The sequence below is a fragment of the Akebia trifoliata genome, unplaced genomic scaffold, assembly GCF_017979445.1.
Source record: "Akebia trifoliata isolate Shusen 1 unplaced genomic scaffold, ASM1797944v1 Contig00229, whole genome shotgun sequence".
In the NCBI taxonomy this organism is placed as follows: Eukaryota; Viridiplantae; Streptophyta; class Magnoliopsida; order Ranunculales; family Lardizabalaceae; genus Akebia; species Akebia trifoliata.
Window position 1 is genome coordinate 11,487 of NW_028236881.1, and position 17,920 is coordinate 29,406.

Genomic DNA, 17,920 nt, shown 5'->3' on the forward strand with positions numbered 1-17,920 from the left:
GGACACGTGGAATATCCGGTGAACTTGCTCAAAATCTGTTCAACTACTTCAAACGATCCCATAAGCTGCAAGTCACACGCTTTCTTTCTCTACTCCCAAAATTACAGTATTGACCAGTTATTATTTAAATATCATTGTAATATCAATTAATCCTTATTCATGTAACTTTATATTTTGCCTAAATCATACATATTTCCACTTATCATCTAATATTGACAGTACCACAATTAACCTTTACAAATCTCAAGATAATATTTTTAGACATTAGTGGAAGACATGATACAAGAGATGGGTAACGTAAAGGAAATTCATTAATAGCTCAAGATGATTCATGTAGTCTCGTATTAAAAGACTTGGATGACCCAAGTATTATTATATCTGCTAAAAATTGAGTGAATAGTTTGAAGGTATCAGCATGTTTTTGAAGAACTATTAAGCGAAATATTACTTCCATTGTTGCCCAGATGAAATATGATGATAATGTTTGCAAGCATTCATGTTTTTTGAAGGGCGGTTGATTGAGTAAGAGGTTAGGAAAAAGGAATTTGCTAGGTACATTTCTACTAGGAGTTTGAAAATGGTTTATTGAGATCAGATTAGCAATTTTTGGTTCTGACGGTCATTTTTTTTTTTCAAAAGTAGCAGCCTTTTTTCTTAACAACTTTTGAATTCCTTGAATCACATTGCTGGATTTTATTTTTGGAGCAGCCAAGTATCAAACTACCAAGAATTCCTTGAATCAGATTGGCTTTTCTCCTTGAAACCCAGGTCACTCCCAAGATAAACATTTATTACCGCTGCTACTACTACTAATACTGTTAATGAGGAAACTGAGATTAATCTATGCAACATGAGAAGTGTTTTTTAGTTGATAAATGTTGTGGGAATTGAAGATGAGGGGAGATGGCCTCATAGAAATCCCTTCTCTTGGAAGCTTTTAATGCAGTCATCAAACATTTGAGAGAGACTTTTGAAAGCAGGAAGCCCCAACTGATTAATCTTCCTTGTGTCCATGCTATGTGGGTTGTCATCTCCCTTTTGGGTAGCACAACTGCAATACCATCAGATTTCTCTTTTAGTGAAAGAAGCCCTCAAATTTCAAGAAGAAAGCAATATAGAGTTAGTCCAATATTACATGCTCTGCTTACTTGTTTTCAAATGGGTAGGATGGATACTTGGCCTTTAGCATCTCAATGATTTCTGACCAGTCAGTGACCAAGCTAGAACATATAAGCCTTCCGCATGCTTTGCTCTCTTCCATGGCTAAGATGTGTGCAGCAACAACGTCATCTATATGTACAAAGCCTACTGTTGTATTTGGATACTCGCCTCGAACTCCTAATGCGAATAAATAGGTAAAGGTCAATGTGTGATCAGATTCTCAACCACTGGTACTTTTATTGGTGATTTGGAATCGAACAGAATCTTGGATGGGCCATACCCTAGTTATCAAGGGATTAAATATCCTGACAATATTAATTCCGATGCCTATTGTAGGTAATTAGAAGTTATTTTTCTAACCTTTTATGATTCCCAGGATCATGAGAAGTGTGCTTGTTGGTTGTGGTGCAATCAAGGGGCCCACTACGAAAGATGGGTTCACCACCACTAGATCAATCCCGATCTCATTTGCTAGTCGCCAAGCCTCCTTTTCTCCTATTGTCTTTGCGTATGCGTACCAGAGCTGCATTCAATGTAACCAATTAGGGGTTAGTGGTTGGCAGAGCTGAAGTTGGGTTCAACGGGATTTGAACCTAGGTCAGATCGTGGGATGATCAAACCATAGTTTAATGTTTTGTACCATCTTTTAGGCCAAGAAATTCTAGTTTCGGCTGAGTCCGAACAAAACATTGACCCTGAGACATTGAATTTCTAGGGATTTATTTGCATTATCTTGAAGTGTATCAGTATTTTTGGTAGAGACAGTCTTGAATTTTTTCCTGATATTGACACTACTTCAAGATGAGATTTTAAACCTTGAATACAACAATGTAATATATGTGTTTGTGCTCATCTGTGCATATACTTTGAATAGTTATCATGTCATCAAGAAGGTCAAATACATTGTAGCGTTTGCAGTACTCTGGATCACTCCAATGCGATTCATTAAGAGGGGAAACTTGTTGGACGTCATCTCGGTATCTTATTGAAGAGCATGAAGAGGTGAGCACAACCCGCTTGATTGTACTTGCTTTGGAGCAGGATCTTAGAACATTCGCGGTCCCTTTTATACATGGATCAATCAAAGTTGCCTGAAACCACATTTAGTTAATCACACTAAATGTGTTGCTTTTAATCTGGACTATCCACATAATTTTCTCAAGTTGTGTTCTAATTACATGCTTACCTGAATGTTATTGTCATAGGGAACGAGAACAGGAGATGCTGTATGAAATACACCATCCACGCCTTGTACCGCATCGTCAAAGCTCCCATCCACCATAAGATCAGCCTTTACAAGCTTCAGTCTTTCCTTGGCCCCATCCATCTCCCGAAGGAAGCCAACTTTCATAATGTCCTCTTTTTAAAAGAGAATAAAAAACAAAATGAAAATAGGATTAAGCTTATCTGTTATGTAAGGAGTGAAGCAGCTTCTACCTTTGAGGCAAGAAAATATATAGCTCAACCTAAAAGTGTGCTTTTCTTGGCTGTTTTTTAAGGCATTTTTTATTGCAGAGAAAATATTAGTTGGCAAATCATTTGCCATACAAATGATTTTCAAGGCAAATTCTTTTCTACTGTTTGGGCATAACATGGAAAATTTCGCGAAAAATTATTTTTGTTTTTTGAATTGCATAAAAAAATAAAAAATAAATATTATTTTAATTTGACTTTTGTGATAATTATATAAAAATAATGATAAAATCATTTTTTTTGGAAAGATTTGAATTATTACAACCTAATTTCTTAAATTATTAGAAAACTACTATTGGCACCCAAAATTTTTTAGAGAGCTACTATTGGCACCTTATATTTTAATCATTCCACCCAAATTTCTTAAATTATTTATCACACCCTAATTAAAGATTAAAACACATTCTTCAAACATTACAAAGGTTTGACTCAAATTATAATTCAACATTGCAACACCCGTTCAAACAATTTCAGTAGTTGTTTACAGTTATGATTAGGCTCATATAATATAAACTCAAAAAACAGATCAAATCTAGCATATAATGAGATAGTTTATTTTGTCACCCCAATTTTTACTTATTATTTTATTTTGTATTTCGAGTGTAATCAATAAAATTTGGTTTGCTAATAGCAACTCTCTAACTTTGTTTATAATTTTTTTATATAATTTAAAATTAATTATTCAATTTGAATTTTACAAAAAAAAAAAAAAAACGATTGATTTAGATAATTTTAAATTTTTTGATAGAAAAAATAATTTTTTAATAATTTAAATATTTATTTATAAATAAAATTATTTGTGTGCTCTTTTATTTTGTTTAACTTTATTTATAAAATAAATATTTATTTTGTTTGATCTGTCGTGTACTAGTAAGTCGTTTTTCAATGGGAGAGAGTAAGAAAATGATTTGCCATTAATGAAGGAAAATTATGGGTCTCGGCAAATCATTTTCCGTGCAAATTTAGAGTTTTTGATACGTCAAACATTGAAAAATTATCATTTTCCACATAATTTCAATTTTCTCCTAATTTTCTGTACAATCAAGCATAACCTAATTGTTTTCTTATTTTTATGGGGTTGAACACATTATTGGTGCTTTCGCTACTATTTCATTTTATTTGGATAACTAAAAGATTCTATTTTTTCTTTTTAAAAACATATTTTTCTATTACAAAAATTTGTGCTCCAAAGAAGTAAGTTTTTATAGGACTTGTGGAGATCAATTTTGTGATAAATCAACCTCGATCATGATTTCAGCATTCAATCCACAAAATAATAAAAAGAACATGGAAATATAGAGAAGACAAGGGTTTTTTACGTGGTTCGACAAACGTGCCTACGTCCACAGGCTTGGGGAGCAGTTTCACCATGGATCTCACAATTACATAAACTCCTCTCAGTTTTTCCTCCCCTTTTCTCCTCCTTCCCTTTCCTTTCTCTCTTTCCCTCAGTTTTTTCCTCCCCCTCTCTCTTCTTTGGAGATCGATTTATCACAAAATCGACCTTCACAATTGGCGTGGTCTATAGGAAATGAACAATGAACCACGACAACTCACATGGTACGGTCAAGGTCTCAATTAGAAGTAGGTGTGTCCGTCAATAACAGCCCTTGGGAGATTAGGATTTTCGATCTGGTTGTGTGAAGGGACAAAAGGTCGTGGGATCAACAGAAAAGGGAGAATAAGCAGAAACAGGACAACATGGTCGTTGGAGGTTATTACACAAAAGAAAGAGTGAAAAAGATAATAAGCTCGTGTTACTATAGAGGGAACATGATAGGTCCCAATCAGATTACAATGAAAAACACTCAATAAACTTGACTTTCTTTGGGTGAAAGACAACCACAAGTTTGAATCAAATTCTTAACGTCCCTATTCTACTCCCAATAAACTCTTTAAATAGAGTTTCATTACACCAACTCAATAGCTAAACTGACTCCTAGACTTTAGCTAGTCAAGACCATGACTTAGCTATTATTCTAGAGATGACAAACCACCTATGACTGTGACCAAGCAATAAATAAAATTCAAAACAATAAACTAGAAAAGAACAATTCAATCCTAAGCTAAAAACTTGGGATTTTTCTTGGGAATCTTGGAGGATCTTCTCGGTGTATCAATACTTCCCCCACAAGTGGAACCTTGTCCTCAAGGTTCAATGTAGGAAATTGTTGTTTGAGCATCTGGGTATCCTCCCAGGTAGCATCTTCTGCAGGCAAATTTTTCCACTGCACCAAACTTTCTTCAATAAACTGGGTACCACGCTTGATCCATCTTGTATCGACCACCTTCTCAGGTTCAACTTGGATCTGTCCTTTGTCCTTCATCATAAATTGGTGGCAGGTCGACAATAGCAGGCAGAGAAGTACCCACATACTTCTTTAAGAGAGAAACATGAAACACCGGGTGAATCTTAGCTTCAGGTGGTAAACAGAGACGATATGCTACCTTGCTCAACTGGAAATGGGCCATAGAAACGATTAGCAAGTTTTTGATGAGCGCGTTTGAACACGAAGTGTTGGCAGTATGGGTGCAGTTTAAGTAGCACCAAATCTACTACTTGGAATTCCACTTCTTTTCCCTTTTGATCAGCCACATATTTCATTCTAGTGGCAGCTAACTCCAAATTTGTTTTCACTTGCTGCAATACTTCATCCCAAATAAGGAGACTTCGATCGACATCATTAACACGAGACAACCCATCTACATAATGAGGAATTAAGGAGCATCGATAGGGTCAAATGATTTTTGTTGTATATGTCCAAAAACTGGAAGAATCTCCCTGGGGTAGTATTCAACCGGATATGCAGCAAATTTTAAGTGAATTTGAGGACGTCTTTCCAGAACCCTCTAAGCTGCCTCCACTATGAGAAATCGACCATCATATACTTCTCAAGGAAGGAACCCAGCCCATCAATGTTCGACCATATCGGTATGCGTATTTTCAAAAGGCAAAAATTGAGAAACAAGTACAGGCAATGCTGGAAATAGGAATCATCCGACCAAGCACTAGCCCATTTTCATCCCCTGTCTTTTTGGTGAAAAAGAAAGATGATACTTGGAGGTTTTGCACAAATTACAGAGCACTAAACGCAGCTACGATTAAAGATCGATTTCCTATTCCAACAGTGGACGATATGTTGGACGAGTTGTACGGAACTACCTATTTTATAAGCTGGATCTTCGAGCTGGTTATCATCAGGTACGAGTACATGCTCCCGACATTCCAAAAATTGCATTTAGGACGCTTTGAGTATCTTGTTATGCCCTTCAGCTTATGTAACGCTCCATCTACTTTTCAAGCCATAATGAACTCTATTTTTCGTCCTTACCTCCGAAAATTCATATTAGTTTTCTTTTACGATATATTAGTCTATAGTCCTACATGGGAATTGCATTTAACTCATGTGAGGAAAACATTAGAGATTTTGAAGAAACACAGCTTCTTCGTCAAAGCAACCAAATGTGACTTTGGTAAGCAAGAATTGGAGTATTTGGGCCATATTGTGACAAATCAAGGTGTCAAGGTAGATGGCAAGAAGATTGAGGCTATGGTCGCATGGCCACAACCCACTAATATTACTGAATTGCGTGACTTTTTAGGCTTGATAAGATATTACAGGAAATTTGTTCGGAATTATGGAGTACTAGCTCGTCCTCTCACCCACTTGCTCAAAAAGGGGAATTTCAAATGGGATGAAGATGATGCTGCTGCAGTCACAACGCTCAAACAAGCTATGACGACCACACCCACTCTTGCAATGCCAAATTTCAATGAGCCATTCACCATCGAGACTGATGCTTCTGGGGATGGAATTGGAGTTGTTCTAACTCAGCAAGGAAGACCAATTGCATACATGAGTCGAGCTTTGGGGGTTACTAAATGCACTTGTTCAATCTATGCCAAAGAGATGTTAGCAATTGTGGAAGCCATTCGGACTTGGAGACCATACATCTTGGGTCAGAAGTTTTTCATTCAAACCGACCAACGCAGTCTCAAATATTTTTTGGAGCAACAAGTAGCCACTTCTGAGCAACAAAAATGGGTCGCTAAACTTCTTGGATACAACTATGAGATAATATATTGACCCGGGAAAAAAAATTCAGCAGCAGATGCAGATGCCTTGTCTCGCCACCCCAATAGTTCTCTCCTCAACCCAATATTTATTTAACAGGTTTCTTTATGGGATGACATTTGAAAGGCAGCAGAAACTGATTTGTACATGAAAAAATTATTCCAGCGGGCAGCAAATAATCCTACCGGAAATTATGTACTGAAGAATGGGCTGTGTTTTTACAAGCAAAGGGTGGTGGTTCCAACTGCATTGCGGGATCAGCTGCTCCAAGAGTTTCATGACAGTAAGGTGGCTAGACATTCTGGAGTTCTAAGAACTTTCAAGAGACTAGTTCAGCAGTTTTATTGGCCTTCTATGCACAAATATGTCCAAGATTACATTCAACAATGTGCAACCTACCAAAAGACAAAATCTGAGACACTAGCACCGGCTGGATTGCTCCAACCACCCCCAATTACTTGTCTAGTTTGGGATGACATCTTCTTAGATTTTATCGAAGGATTGCCATCTTCACATGGCAAGGATAGTATCATGGTGGTCGTGGATAGACTTAGTAAGTACGCTCATTTAATTGCTTTATCTCATCCTTTCTCTGCGAAAATTATTGCTGAAAGGTTTGTGGAAAATGTTATTAAACTTCATGGAATGCCGAAATCCATCATTAGTGATCGAGACCCCATTTTTGTAAGCAAATTTTGGTAGGAGATTTTTACCATGTCGGGTACTAAGTTGAAGCTAAGTTTAGCTTATCATCCTCAGACGGATGGACAAACGGAGGTGGTAAACCGCTGTATAGAACAGTATCTGCGATGTTTTGTCCATCAATGGCCTTGAAAATGGTATAGCTATCTGCCATGGGGAGAGTATTGGTATAACACTACCTATCACTGCTCAACTGGGATGACACCATTTCAAGCCTTATATGGTCGCATTCCTCCAATAATTCCTCATTATGCAGATGGGTTATCTCGTGTTAATGAGGTCGATAAAAGTCTCCTTACTCGGGATGAAGTATTGCAGCAAATGAAAACGAATTTGGAGTTAGCTGCCACTAGAATGAAACATTGATAAACTGGATTCCTTCCTTGAGAGGTATATGATGGTCGATTTCTTGTAATTGAGGCAACTTAGAGGGTTCTTGAAAGACGTCCTCAAATTCGCTTAAAATTTGCTGCATATTCGGTTGAATGCCAACTCAGAGAGATTCTTCCAATTTTTGAACATATATAGCAAAAACCATTTGACCCTGTCAGTGCTCCTTTGCAAAGGTCTCAAGTGAAGTTGCTTGAATGGGCCTTTTTATCCCTTGTAGTCTTTGTGCTTGATTCTCCCAATTGAAATCCATGGTTAGGTGCTTCCAGTTACAAACTACAGACCCCAACATCTCCAACCATTGTATTCCCAACACCATGTCTAGTCTTGCTAATGGCAAAGAGTAAAAAGTAAGAGAGAATGCAATGCCTTGTAAATCTATCAGTACCTTCTCAAATCGCCCTTGACACAAGAGTCGCTCTCTATTGGCGACATGGACTGTGAAGGACTTCGTAGGAACCACTAGAAGCCACAATATTCTAGCCACTGTCGCCCAGAAAATTGTTTGTAGATCCACTATCGATTAACACCATTATTGGTTGGGACTTGATGGTGGCAACTACTCACATGGTCCGTGGAGATGCCCATCCCGTCAAGGCATGTATAGAAACTTCAAGTTCATCTTCTCTGTTACCTTCTTTTTTTGCCTCTTCTTCTTTATCCTGAAAATCATCGTGGCTTTCCATGAGTAGCAGTCTAGGTCCCTGGCATTTATGGCCTGGTGTGAATCTTTCGCTGCAGCTGAAACATAGCCCCTGAGCTCGTCGTTTTTACATCTCTTCCCAACCCAATCGTTTAGGAGCTATCGTTATTCTTTGATTGATCGAAGTGACGGTTTTCGGAAGGCAATTTTGTGGGATTGGGCGAGCAAACCTCTTTTGCGGTGTAAGTTGTTCATCTTTGCTCCTAGCTAAACTGATGGCCTCTTTTAACGTTTTTAGCTTGAACATTCGTATCCCATCGGTTATTTCCAGTTTTAATCCACCTATGAAAGTTCCAACGAGAGCCTTTTGAGTCCACCCATGTACCCGATTACCCAATTTCTCGAATTCTCTTTGATAATCCCAAAGAGAACCACTTTGTTTTATATGATAGAGAGCCTCGTCAAAGTCTTCTCCATCTGTCGGACCAAACCGTGCCCACAGCTCGTCGAAAAACATAGTCAAGGTCACTGTTTGATTTTCTTCCTTGTATGTCCAATTCAACCATTGCCACCATTGGTTTGCTTTACCTTCCATGTGGCAAGATGCTAAGCTCACCTTTTGATCTTCGGGAGTTCTTTGAAATTCAAAGAACTGTGCTACTCTTTTGAACCACTCCGTTGAATCGTCCCCTGCAAATCGCAGAAACTAGATTTTGGTTCGAAGAGGGGGTATGTTCAGACGAGAACATTCTGTATCGTCATGTTGGTATTGATACGTGTCCCTATTTCACTGAGTGCGAAGACTGAGTTGCCTTTGAAGAGAGAACGACATCGGATAAAGCCTTCAAAGACTCCTCCAGCCGTTGCATACGATCGTTTATTCCGAGTCCAAGCCGTTGCACCTCATCCTGTAAGCCTCCCACTCCTTGCTCTAACGTTTCAATACGCTCTTTGTTGGTTGTCATTGTAGCTCTGATACCAATGATAGGTCCCAATCAGATTACAATGAAAAACACTCAGTAAACTCGACTTTCTTTGGGTGAAAGACAACCACAAGTTTGAATCAAATTCTTAACGTCCCTATTCTGCTCCCAATAAATTCTTTAAATAGAGTTTCATTACATCAAATCAATAGCTAAATTGACTCCTCGACTTCAGCTAGTCAAGACCATGACTTAGCTATTATTCTGGAGATGACTATGACCAAGTAATAAATAAAATTCAAAACAATAAATTAGAAAAGAACAATTCAATCCTAAGCTAAAATCTTGGGATTTTTCTTGGGAATTCTGGAGGATCTTCTCGGTGTATCAGAACACAAACACGGAAGAAATTTTTTTAATGATGAGGTATAAGTCCACTTGCACGTTCTCTATGTGCAGGATTTTTGTACACTTGCATCAGTTTTAATGGGGGTGATAATAAGGTTGAATTGTAGCAACACTGTATAAGGGTTTTAGGTTTAAATGTCAGTAAAGAAAGGTATAGGTAAGTTATTAATGGCAGCAACTCATGTGTGAACCACTTCATTTGGTAGAGTTGATCCATCATGCCGAGTCCTTAATGGTAGCAGTTGAATGGCGGTGGCTAGCCGTGAAGATTTCAAGAAGGAAACATGGAGTAAGGATGATGGGGGCTTGTTATCAACATGACTAAACTGATAGGGTACTGTAGTATGCAATGAGAGACGTGAAGAGGAAGGAAACATGCAACCCAGGTTTTAACAAAAAAAAAAGTTTAAGAAAAAAGAACAAAAGTAAAAGGAAAAGGAAACTAATTATTAATGTGTCCCATCACCAAAAACGTGTTGATTAGTGGAGATTAGGATTTTATAAAGACAGGGAGGCATGCAATTACCAAACATTAAGTGCTGATGCAAGGTATTTCTACACTTACTCACTGACGTGTTTTTTTAAGAAAGAAGTATAAAACTTGGTTGGATATGTACCCTATATGTCATTCTTGATACATGGGGATCTACTCAGTAACATGTAATGATATAATGGACAAAGGTAAAGAGTTGAGATGGTGTGTGGGGCATGCACATCAGTATTTGATGTGTTAAATTTCTTCAACATTGGTCCCAAACAGTTCTTGAATAAAGGTAACAGTTGGGGGTCGATTGGATGCTTTATGTGCATATCAATATTTTTGTGTGCTAAAATCCTTTGAAAAATAAAGGATTTATGGATTTATTGGGATGTTTGGGAATGTTCATCAAATTTAATGTGCATAAGACCCACATCTTCAAACATGGATAAATATGAAAATGATAGGGGATCCCCAATTCCCACAAAATCTCATTGAGCCAATTAATTGCTCGAAGGCTTACTTCACTCCCATAATAAGGTTCCCACGTGACACAATTTATTACCTGAGTCAACTTAGCATAAACATAAGGTAGGGGCTAATGGGTGGGGGCTCCGTTTGCTCTCGCAAGATAGATCCCATGTGATCCAATTTATTTTGTTTGGTTGCCCCGACAAAAGGAAAATTTGGGAGCTAACCTCGTGCCTAACTCGACTAAGTTTAGGGACTCCTTCGAGATAAGAGGTTCAGCTTATTATACTAACCCATTGAGATAAAAGGTATACATGAGGGTTCGGTGCAAACCCAATTAATAAAGTAAAATAGTTAATTCGTACTTGGGGGGGAGTCCAAGTATAATTAAGGACTTGAACTCAGGATTACATAAAAACTATATATTTTTAAAAGAATGGTATTATGAATTATTTTCCTTTAAGTTTTCAATAAGGTAGAAAAAATGTATTTGATTTCCATTCAATTTTATTAGGAAAAAAAAGATTATTCTATGAATTTGTGTTATTAAAAAGATTTATATTCTATGAATTTTGTGACTTCTGCTTGTTTAAGTTTTTCAAATTGGTTTTATATGAATCAAGCTTCATTCGAAGGGGAGTGAAGCAAATTTCAAGAAGGCAATAAGGTTGGTTCTATATGAACCAAGCTTCACTTTAAGGGAAATGAAGTAAATTTCAAGAAGACAATAGGTTGGTTTTATGTTAATCGAACTTCTCTCTAAGGGAAGTTAAGAAAATTTTTATAAGGTAAGAATGTCGATTTTATGTGAATTGAACTTCACTCTGAAGGGAGTGAAATGAGCGTTTACAAAACTAGGGCACTGATTCTTCTATTATTTATCTAAGTCTTGGATCATTCTAAGATCAAAGGCCGATCTAGGACTTTAGTAAGTTATTATATTATTTATCAAAGTCTTAGATCATTTTGGGATCCAAATGCGATTTGGGACTTCGGTCGATTATTCTATAATTTATCTAAGTCTTGGGTCGTTTTAGTACTCAAGCCCGATCTAGGATTTCAGTTGGTTCATCTATTATTTATCTAATCGTAGATTGTTATAAGATCCAAGCTCGATTTAAGATTTTGATCAGTTCTTCTATTATTTATCAAAGTCTTTGATTGTTCTAGGATCTGAGCATGATTTGGAATTTCGATTGATTCTTCTATCATTTGTCAAAGTTTTAGCTCATTAAGGAAATCAAACCCGACTTACAGTCAATGCTATTATTGAAGTGTCTACTTATTATGGGAGCTCAAGTAGGTTGAAAGTCAAATTTACAAAAAACAAATAAGGAAAAAAAATAAGCTTAAGGGATCAATAACCTTACTAGTTCAAAAATCAGAGATGGTGCTCACTTAGGTCAGAAGTATTTCTTAAAGGCGGATCTTGATATATCAATTTCTACCTTCGAGAGAGGGTTATGTAGAGGGATAAAATCGTGTCCTATTCGAATCATTCATTCGCACCATCAACACATATTATGAGGTGGACACGTGACTTCATTTGAAGATGACTCTATCTTATTAAGGAAGAATCCCAATTTAAGAGGATTCTTCCCCTTTTTTATATAATTATTAATTTGGATAGGGGCAATGTGGTCAATTATAACTTAATTAGGGTTAAGATTTTTTTTAGGATTTTTCTATTTAAAGGCCTTAGGTCATTGTTAAGAAGAGAGAGGGGGAAGAAAAAACTGAAGGGAACAAAGGAAGAAAGAGGGAAGGAAGACAAAAGGGGAGGAAAAAAACTGAGAGAAATTTATATAACCGTGAAATCCATAGTGAAACGACTCCCCAGGCCTGTGGAAGTATGCACGTTTGCCGAATCATATAAAAAACTCTTGTCTTCTCTATTTTTTCATGTTCTTTTTATTATTTTGTGGATTGAATGATGAAATCATGATCGAGGTCGGTTTATCACAAACTCGACGTCCACAGAACTCATTATTTTTATTATTTTTAATCTCCCCAAACCCCCCCCCCCCTCCTCCTTCCGAAAATAAAACAATAAAAGATAATAAAAGATAATATCCAAGATATTTAGCAAAAAAATGGCTAAGTATTCTGTAGAAATTACTTAATCAACAATTATTTGTTATGGTTAACAATCACCAAACGGTTTTTCGTAATTTTTTTTATGAATATGATTATCTTATATAAGATTATAAGATCTCGTTTGTTATTTACTCATTTACTCTTCTTGAGAACCTTCATTCAACTCAAGAACATAAAGGTACATTCATCAAATTATTTGTATGAAGATTGTACATTACGTAAAAAAAAATAACAAACAAAAAAGCTATAAAATCATATATATGTACATTTTTGTAAATATTAGAAAAATAGGTTTAGTGCAGTAATTCTGGTGAGATGAGATAATTATGACTGTTCATATCCCTCTCAGTCCAATGTAAATTAACAAAAAAAAAAAGACTCCATCTTTATCAATGACTTTTAGATAACAATTTTGTTGCTAGAAGAAATTGGTGATCAACAACCTTTATCATCAACATAAGATCAATACCAATAACATATCCCGCTATCCCAAAAAATAAAGGACAAAGTTATTAAATCATGCAATGAAATGATCTTATTTATTAGGCTTAGATTCATAGCTCAATTGGCTTAACAAATTCCAAAGCACCTTTGAGGTCGTTGGTTCAAGTCCAGCTACCCATCCAAAGAAAGAAAGAAAAAAATCCAAACCATTTACAAAGTCAATAAAAAAGTAGTTTTGCTAAACGGTCAAAATATATAGAGTGAAAATAATCTAAATACGCTCATCCTTAACTCATAACTAAAACCTTGAACATTTCTTACCAAAACCAGTCATCTTCAATCCATCATTTTCGATCTCAACGATTTTTAGACTTAAACTAGTCATCTTGAAATTCCTCATTTTCAAGCCATCGTTGAAAACAAAATTGTTGTTTTTTGTACTTAAAAATCCATCATCACCTATTGCCCTGAAAATAATCATATCGTGTTCTTGACACTTTAAAAAGTTTAAAGAGAAATTCATCAAAATGGGACACTTTCCAGAATTATTTACCAAAACGGAGCACTATACATCTTATTTCCAAAAATTGTAAGTATCGTTTACGACAATATTTTATTTTACCAAAACAGTAAAACAGTAATTTTCAAAATTTTAGTACTGAAAATACTTTTTTTTAACAACTCTTTGAAGCAAAAAACATAAATATATGGAGTCAACTAAATAAATTATGATCCTCAATGTAACCCATATGTAGATGGGCTCCTCAAACAATATCTCAAAGATTTGGTGTCCATTAAACAAATCAGTTTCCTCCATTCCACTTTGTTCAGAGCCACATCTTTGGTTGTGGCAAGCGTGTTCATGTGATGCATGCATGCATTCATTATCTCAAGCAAAACAGAAGTAAAAAAAAGAAGATTTACTTGGAAAATCCTAAAGTAGAAACAAAGCACCAACTAAATCCATAATACAATCAGATTTCGGATATTGGTTCCTCAAGTAAACATGAAAATTTCAAAACCGTATATTTTATTATGCACAAAATAAAGTGTATCTGAAAAAAAAAAAAAATGACACCTCAACTTTTACTTATCACACTCCAATTTCTTAAATTATTTTTAAGACCCCAATTAAAGATTAAAACACACTCTTCAAACATTGTCAAGGTTTAGCTCAAATTATAATATCAACATTACAAACTTTATAACATTCATTGCAAACAATATTAGTAGTTGTTTACAATTATGACTAAGGCTCATATAAAGTTCTAAGCCAAAAAAATATAGAAATCTAGAAAAGAAAAAAAGAAAAAACAGAGAGTTCTGTTGGCAGTTTGGCACTCCATCTTTACTTATTCCTAACCATTTACTTATTTTTTTAATTTTAATTTGGGTGTAATAAGTACATGTTCAGGTGCCAATAGCAGCTCTAAAAAGCTTAAGGAATTAGGAAAGGGAAAATTACTTCACAGACCCTCCGGTAGAGAGGACATTTTAAATGCAGAGTTTTGGGACAAAACCTAATGTTTACATGTTTACTTCATAGACCCTCCCTTGCTGATAAAACAACGAACTTATATTATTTAGATTGACAATTCAAGTTGTTGAGATCAATCATTCAAATCATTGAAAATTTAACTCGTTGATCTCGATTATTTATGTTTACATGTTGTAACAAGTTGGATCTGAACAACTTGAATCATTGATCTCGATGGCTCAGGTTCAAAGCTCCAGATTGATTTACAATGGTTGATCTTGACAGCTGTAAAAAGGGATGATTGGAACCAAGATTGATCTCAATTATTAAATAGATCTCAAATATATGTCAAAATTTGTGGATCCACGTTAGAATTACCCTTGTAATAAATGAGAGGATAAAGAGTAGGGAAAGCAAAAGAATCGTGATAATCAGACGCTCTTTCCCTTCACAGAACTGTAGATCCATTGCTTAGGGATACACAAGTACAGATATATATGTTTTTGTAAGAGAAAAACATACCTGGATCTCGCACTGTTGCCCGAACGGTGAAGCCCTTTTCCAGCAATGCTTTCACTATGTAAGCCGCTATGAATCCTGTCCCTCCAGTTACACAGAACTCTCCCATTCTCTCTCTCTCTCTCTCTCTCTCTTCTCGGAGTTCCCATAAGTGATGTTTATATATAGTATTTGAGGTTGGTTGGGTGGGGGTTGCATCATCCATTTATCACTCTGTGCCATGTCCTTTCTATTATAAATTTTGAGTAGAGTCGTTTTGTGTTAGTTGTTTCATGCAAACTATGCTTTGAAAATATGCCTCCCTTGACCTTAGTCTTCTTTGTAGACTAATAGAAATAAACCCAAATACCCTTTTCTTCCACTTCTCGTCAAAATCCCTTCATTTTTATTCTTCCAACCAGCCACCTTCAACCTCTTTGAGTAAAATTATAAACCCACCATCAACCATAATCAAAATGTTTCCCATTTTAATTAAAATATTTTAATTTTGAAAATGTTAATTTAACATTTTCAAATTTAAAATGAATAGTGCATTAAATGGGAATTTCAGAACTTATTTTTGTAGATTTTTAAGAATTTTCCATCCGATAACAACACTTAATTGAGTCCATATATGTCATTGGCTTTTTCACTAAAAGACAATTAATGGAAAGTGATCCTGATGGAGAATTTTAATGTTCCTATGAGTTCTTAGATGTAACTATTTCCCATATATATATAAGACAATTGAGTTGGAACTATTGTGTTTGACACAAACGTCCAATCAATTACAACGTTGTGGGACACAAATTCAACAAGGACAAACCTCCCAACAAGAAATAATGTCATGGGATCCACTTTATTTCCTTTATTCTCCACCTCCCGTAATTTTACTATTTTTCTCTATTAGCCCTTGAACCAATTTTATTATTTTTTTTGTATTTTTCCCATTTAATCGCATATTTTTAATAATACTCACAACTCTATTTTTTCACTTTTACCCCTTAACCCAAAAGATGATGCCCCCATTAACTTTAATATATTTTCTCTTTTACCTATTTAATTCACTTTATTATTTTTCATATCTTACCCTTTAATCACCATTTTTTTTAATAATATCACTTCCATCAAGATATAGTTTCTTGGGACCTACTTTATTTCATTTATTCTTCACCTCTCCTAATTTTACTATATTTCCTCTTTTATATTTATTCCACTTTATTGTTGTTCATCTTTAACCCTTTAATCTCAAATTGTTTATAATAATTTTGTGGGTTAAACCTCCCTTCAAGTTATAGTTTCACGGGATCCACTGTATTTTCATTATTCTTCACTTCCTCTAATTTTACTATATTTTTTGTTTTGCCCTTTTAATCCACTTCATTATTTTTCATCTTTTACCATTTAATCTCAATTTTTTTAATAATACCACTCCAACTCTATTTTTTTTCCACTTTTACCCCTTAAATCGAAAGAGGATACCCCCACTAATTTTACTATATTTTCTTTTCACCCCTTTAATGTACTTTATTATTTTTCATTTTATACCCCTTTAATTTCAATTTTTTTAATAATACCCCTCCAACTCTATTTTTTTAACGTTTAGCCCCTTAACCCGAAAGAGGATGCCTATTCCTTTACTGTTCAATATTTTCTCTTTTACCTCTTTAATCTACTTTTATGTTTTTTATCTTACCCCTTCAATCTCAATTTTTTTAATAATACCCTGTAGACATGAAAAGTTCATCTTGGAACCTCAATGTTACATTATTGGAGTCGCTATTATTTTTTATTTTTTTAAATTGATGTGAATGGGCACCCAAAATATTTTTGAAATTGATTTTTTGCCATTATAGTGACTCTCATACATGAAAAAGGTGTGGTGTCTACCTAAAATCTAGGTAAAGAGGTCTGGTTAGAGGATGGAAAAGGTGTTTAGGAACCACATCTTAGATTTTTCATCATAGGCCAAAAATAATAATTTTAATGATGCATTTCTTTTTGTTTTAGATTTTGAAAAAATTACCTTTGTTTAGAAACTTATGACAGAACAATGTTTGGTGACTTTGAACTTTCACGATCATGGTGTTTTTGCCAAATGTCGAGGATGCAAATGTCAACTAATCATTAACATCTTTAGAGTTAACCCCGAGGTTAAGAATTTTGATTGAACTATCTTTACTATATTTGCTGAAGCATTGAAGACTTCACGATTTTCGTCATTTACATTTTATACTCTTGTAAGCCAGGAGTTCTTTTTTTTCCTTTTTCGTTTTTTGTCCCTAGTGCTAGTTACGATTTTCACCAGACCCGATTTTCACATTTTTGCGTATGGACGCCTTTTGCTTTTCATCGTGCCGATGGTTTTGATCTTGTCATAAATTGATTCTTTTACTCACAACGCCTTTACAGGTTTTCACCATGCCCTTTTAGTCTATGCCTACTTTATAGATTTTTACTTTGAATACCTTCTTGGTTTCTCTGTGCCCCTCGTGGCTTGGTGACTCAAGTTGGGTTGCAAGATCGAACACTCTACTTTTATAGTAACGGTCTTTCTTAAGTAATAGATCTGGGTTCTCCTCTCGAGTTTCTCCGACGATTTTCATGGTGCGGTGATTCAAGTTGAGCTTCGAGATCAATGACTTTACATTTCGAGTCACTCTTTTTTTTTCAAATATT

General features: G+C 35.3%; 1 protein-coding gene across 2 annotated transcripts; it reads right to left on the reverse strand.

The window, feature by feature from the left end:
- Nucleotides 1–647: 647 nt before the first annotated feature.
- On the reverse strand, nucleotides 648–15,447 carry LOC147381834 (tetraketide alpha-pyrone reductase 2-like). 2 transcript variants are annotated; one of them, XM_086429904.1, is made up of 6 exons: nucleotides 15,266–15,447; nucleotides 2,348–2,520; nucleotides 1,977–2,252; nucleotides 1,522–1,684; nucleotides 1,149–1,338; nucleotides 648–1,051 (listed from the first exon to the last, which is right to left on the reverse strand). In XM_086429904.1, exons 1-6 carry the CDS (start codon nucleotides 15,369–15,371, stop codon nucleotides 910–912), a joined length of 1,050 nt encoding a protein of 349 aa, XP_086286030.1. In that variant the 5' UTR covers nucleotides 15,372–15,447; the 3' UTR covers nucleotides 648–909. The 2 variants fall into 2 exon arrangements, with proteins under 2 accessions (XP_086286030.1, XP_086286031.1); XM_086429905.1 differs by having other exon boundaries at nucleotides 655–1,051; nucleotides 2,064–2,252; nucleotides 15,266–15,434.
- Between the last annotated feature and the right edge of the window lie 2,473 nt (nucleotides 15,448–17,920).

Excerpts from the sequence above, each read along its gene's own strand:
- LOC147381834 (XM_086429904.1), bottom strand. The coding sequence starts at position 15,371 with ATGGGAGAGTTCTGTGTAACTGGAGGGACAGGATTCATAGCGGCTTAC. Across the intron at positions 2,253-2,347 it reads CCTATGACAATAACATTCAG|GCAACTTTGATTGATCCATG; the intron begins GTAAGCATGTAA and ends ATGTGGTTTCAG. Across the intron at positions 1,685-1,976 it reads ATTACATTGTTGTATTCAAG|CTCTGGTACGCATACGCAAA; the intron begins GTTTAAAATCTC and ends CATTGAATGCAG.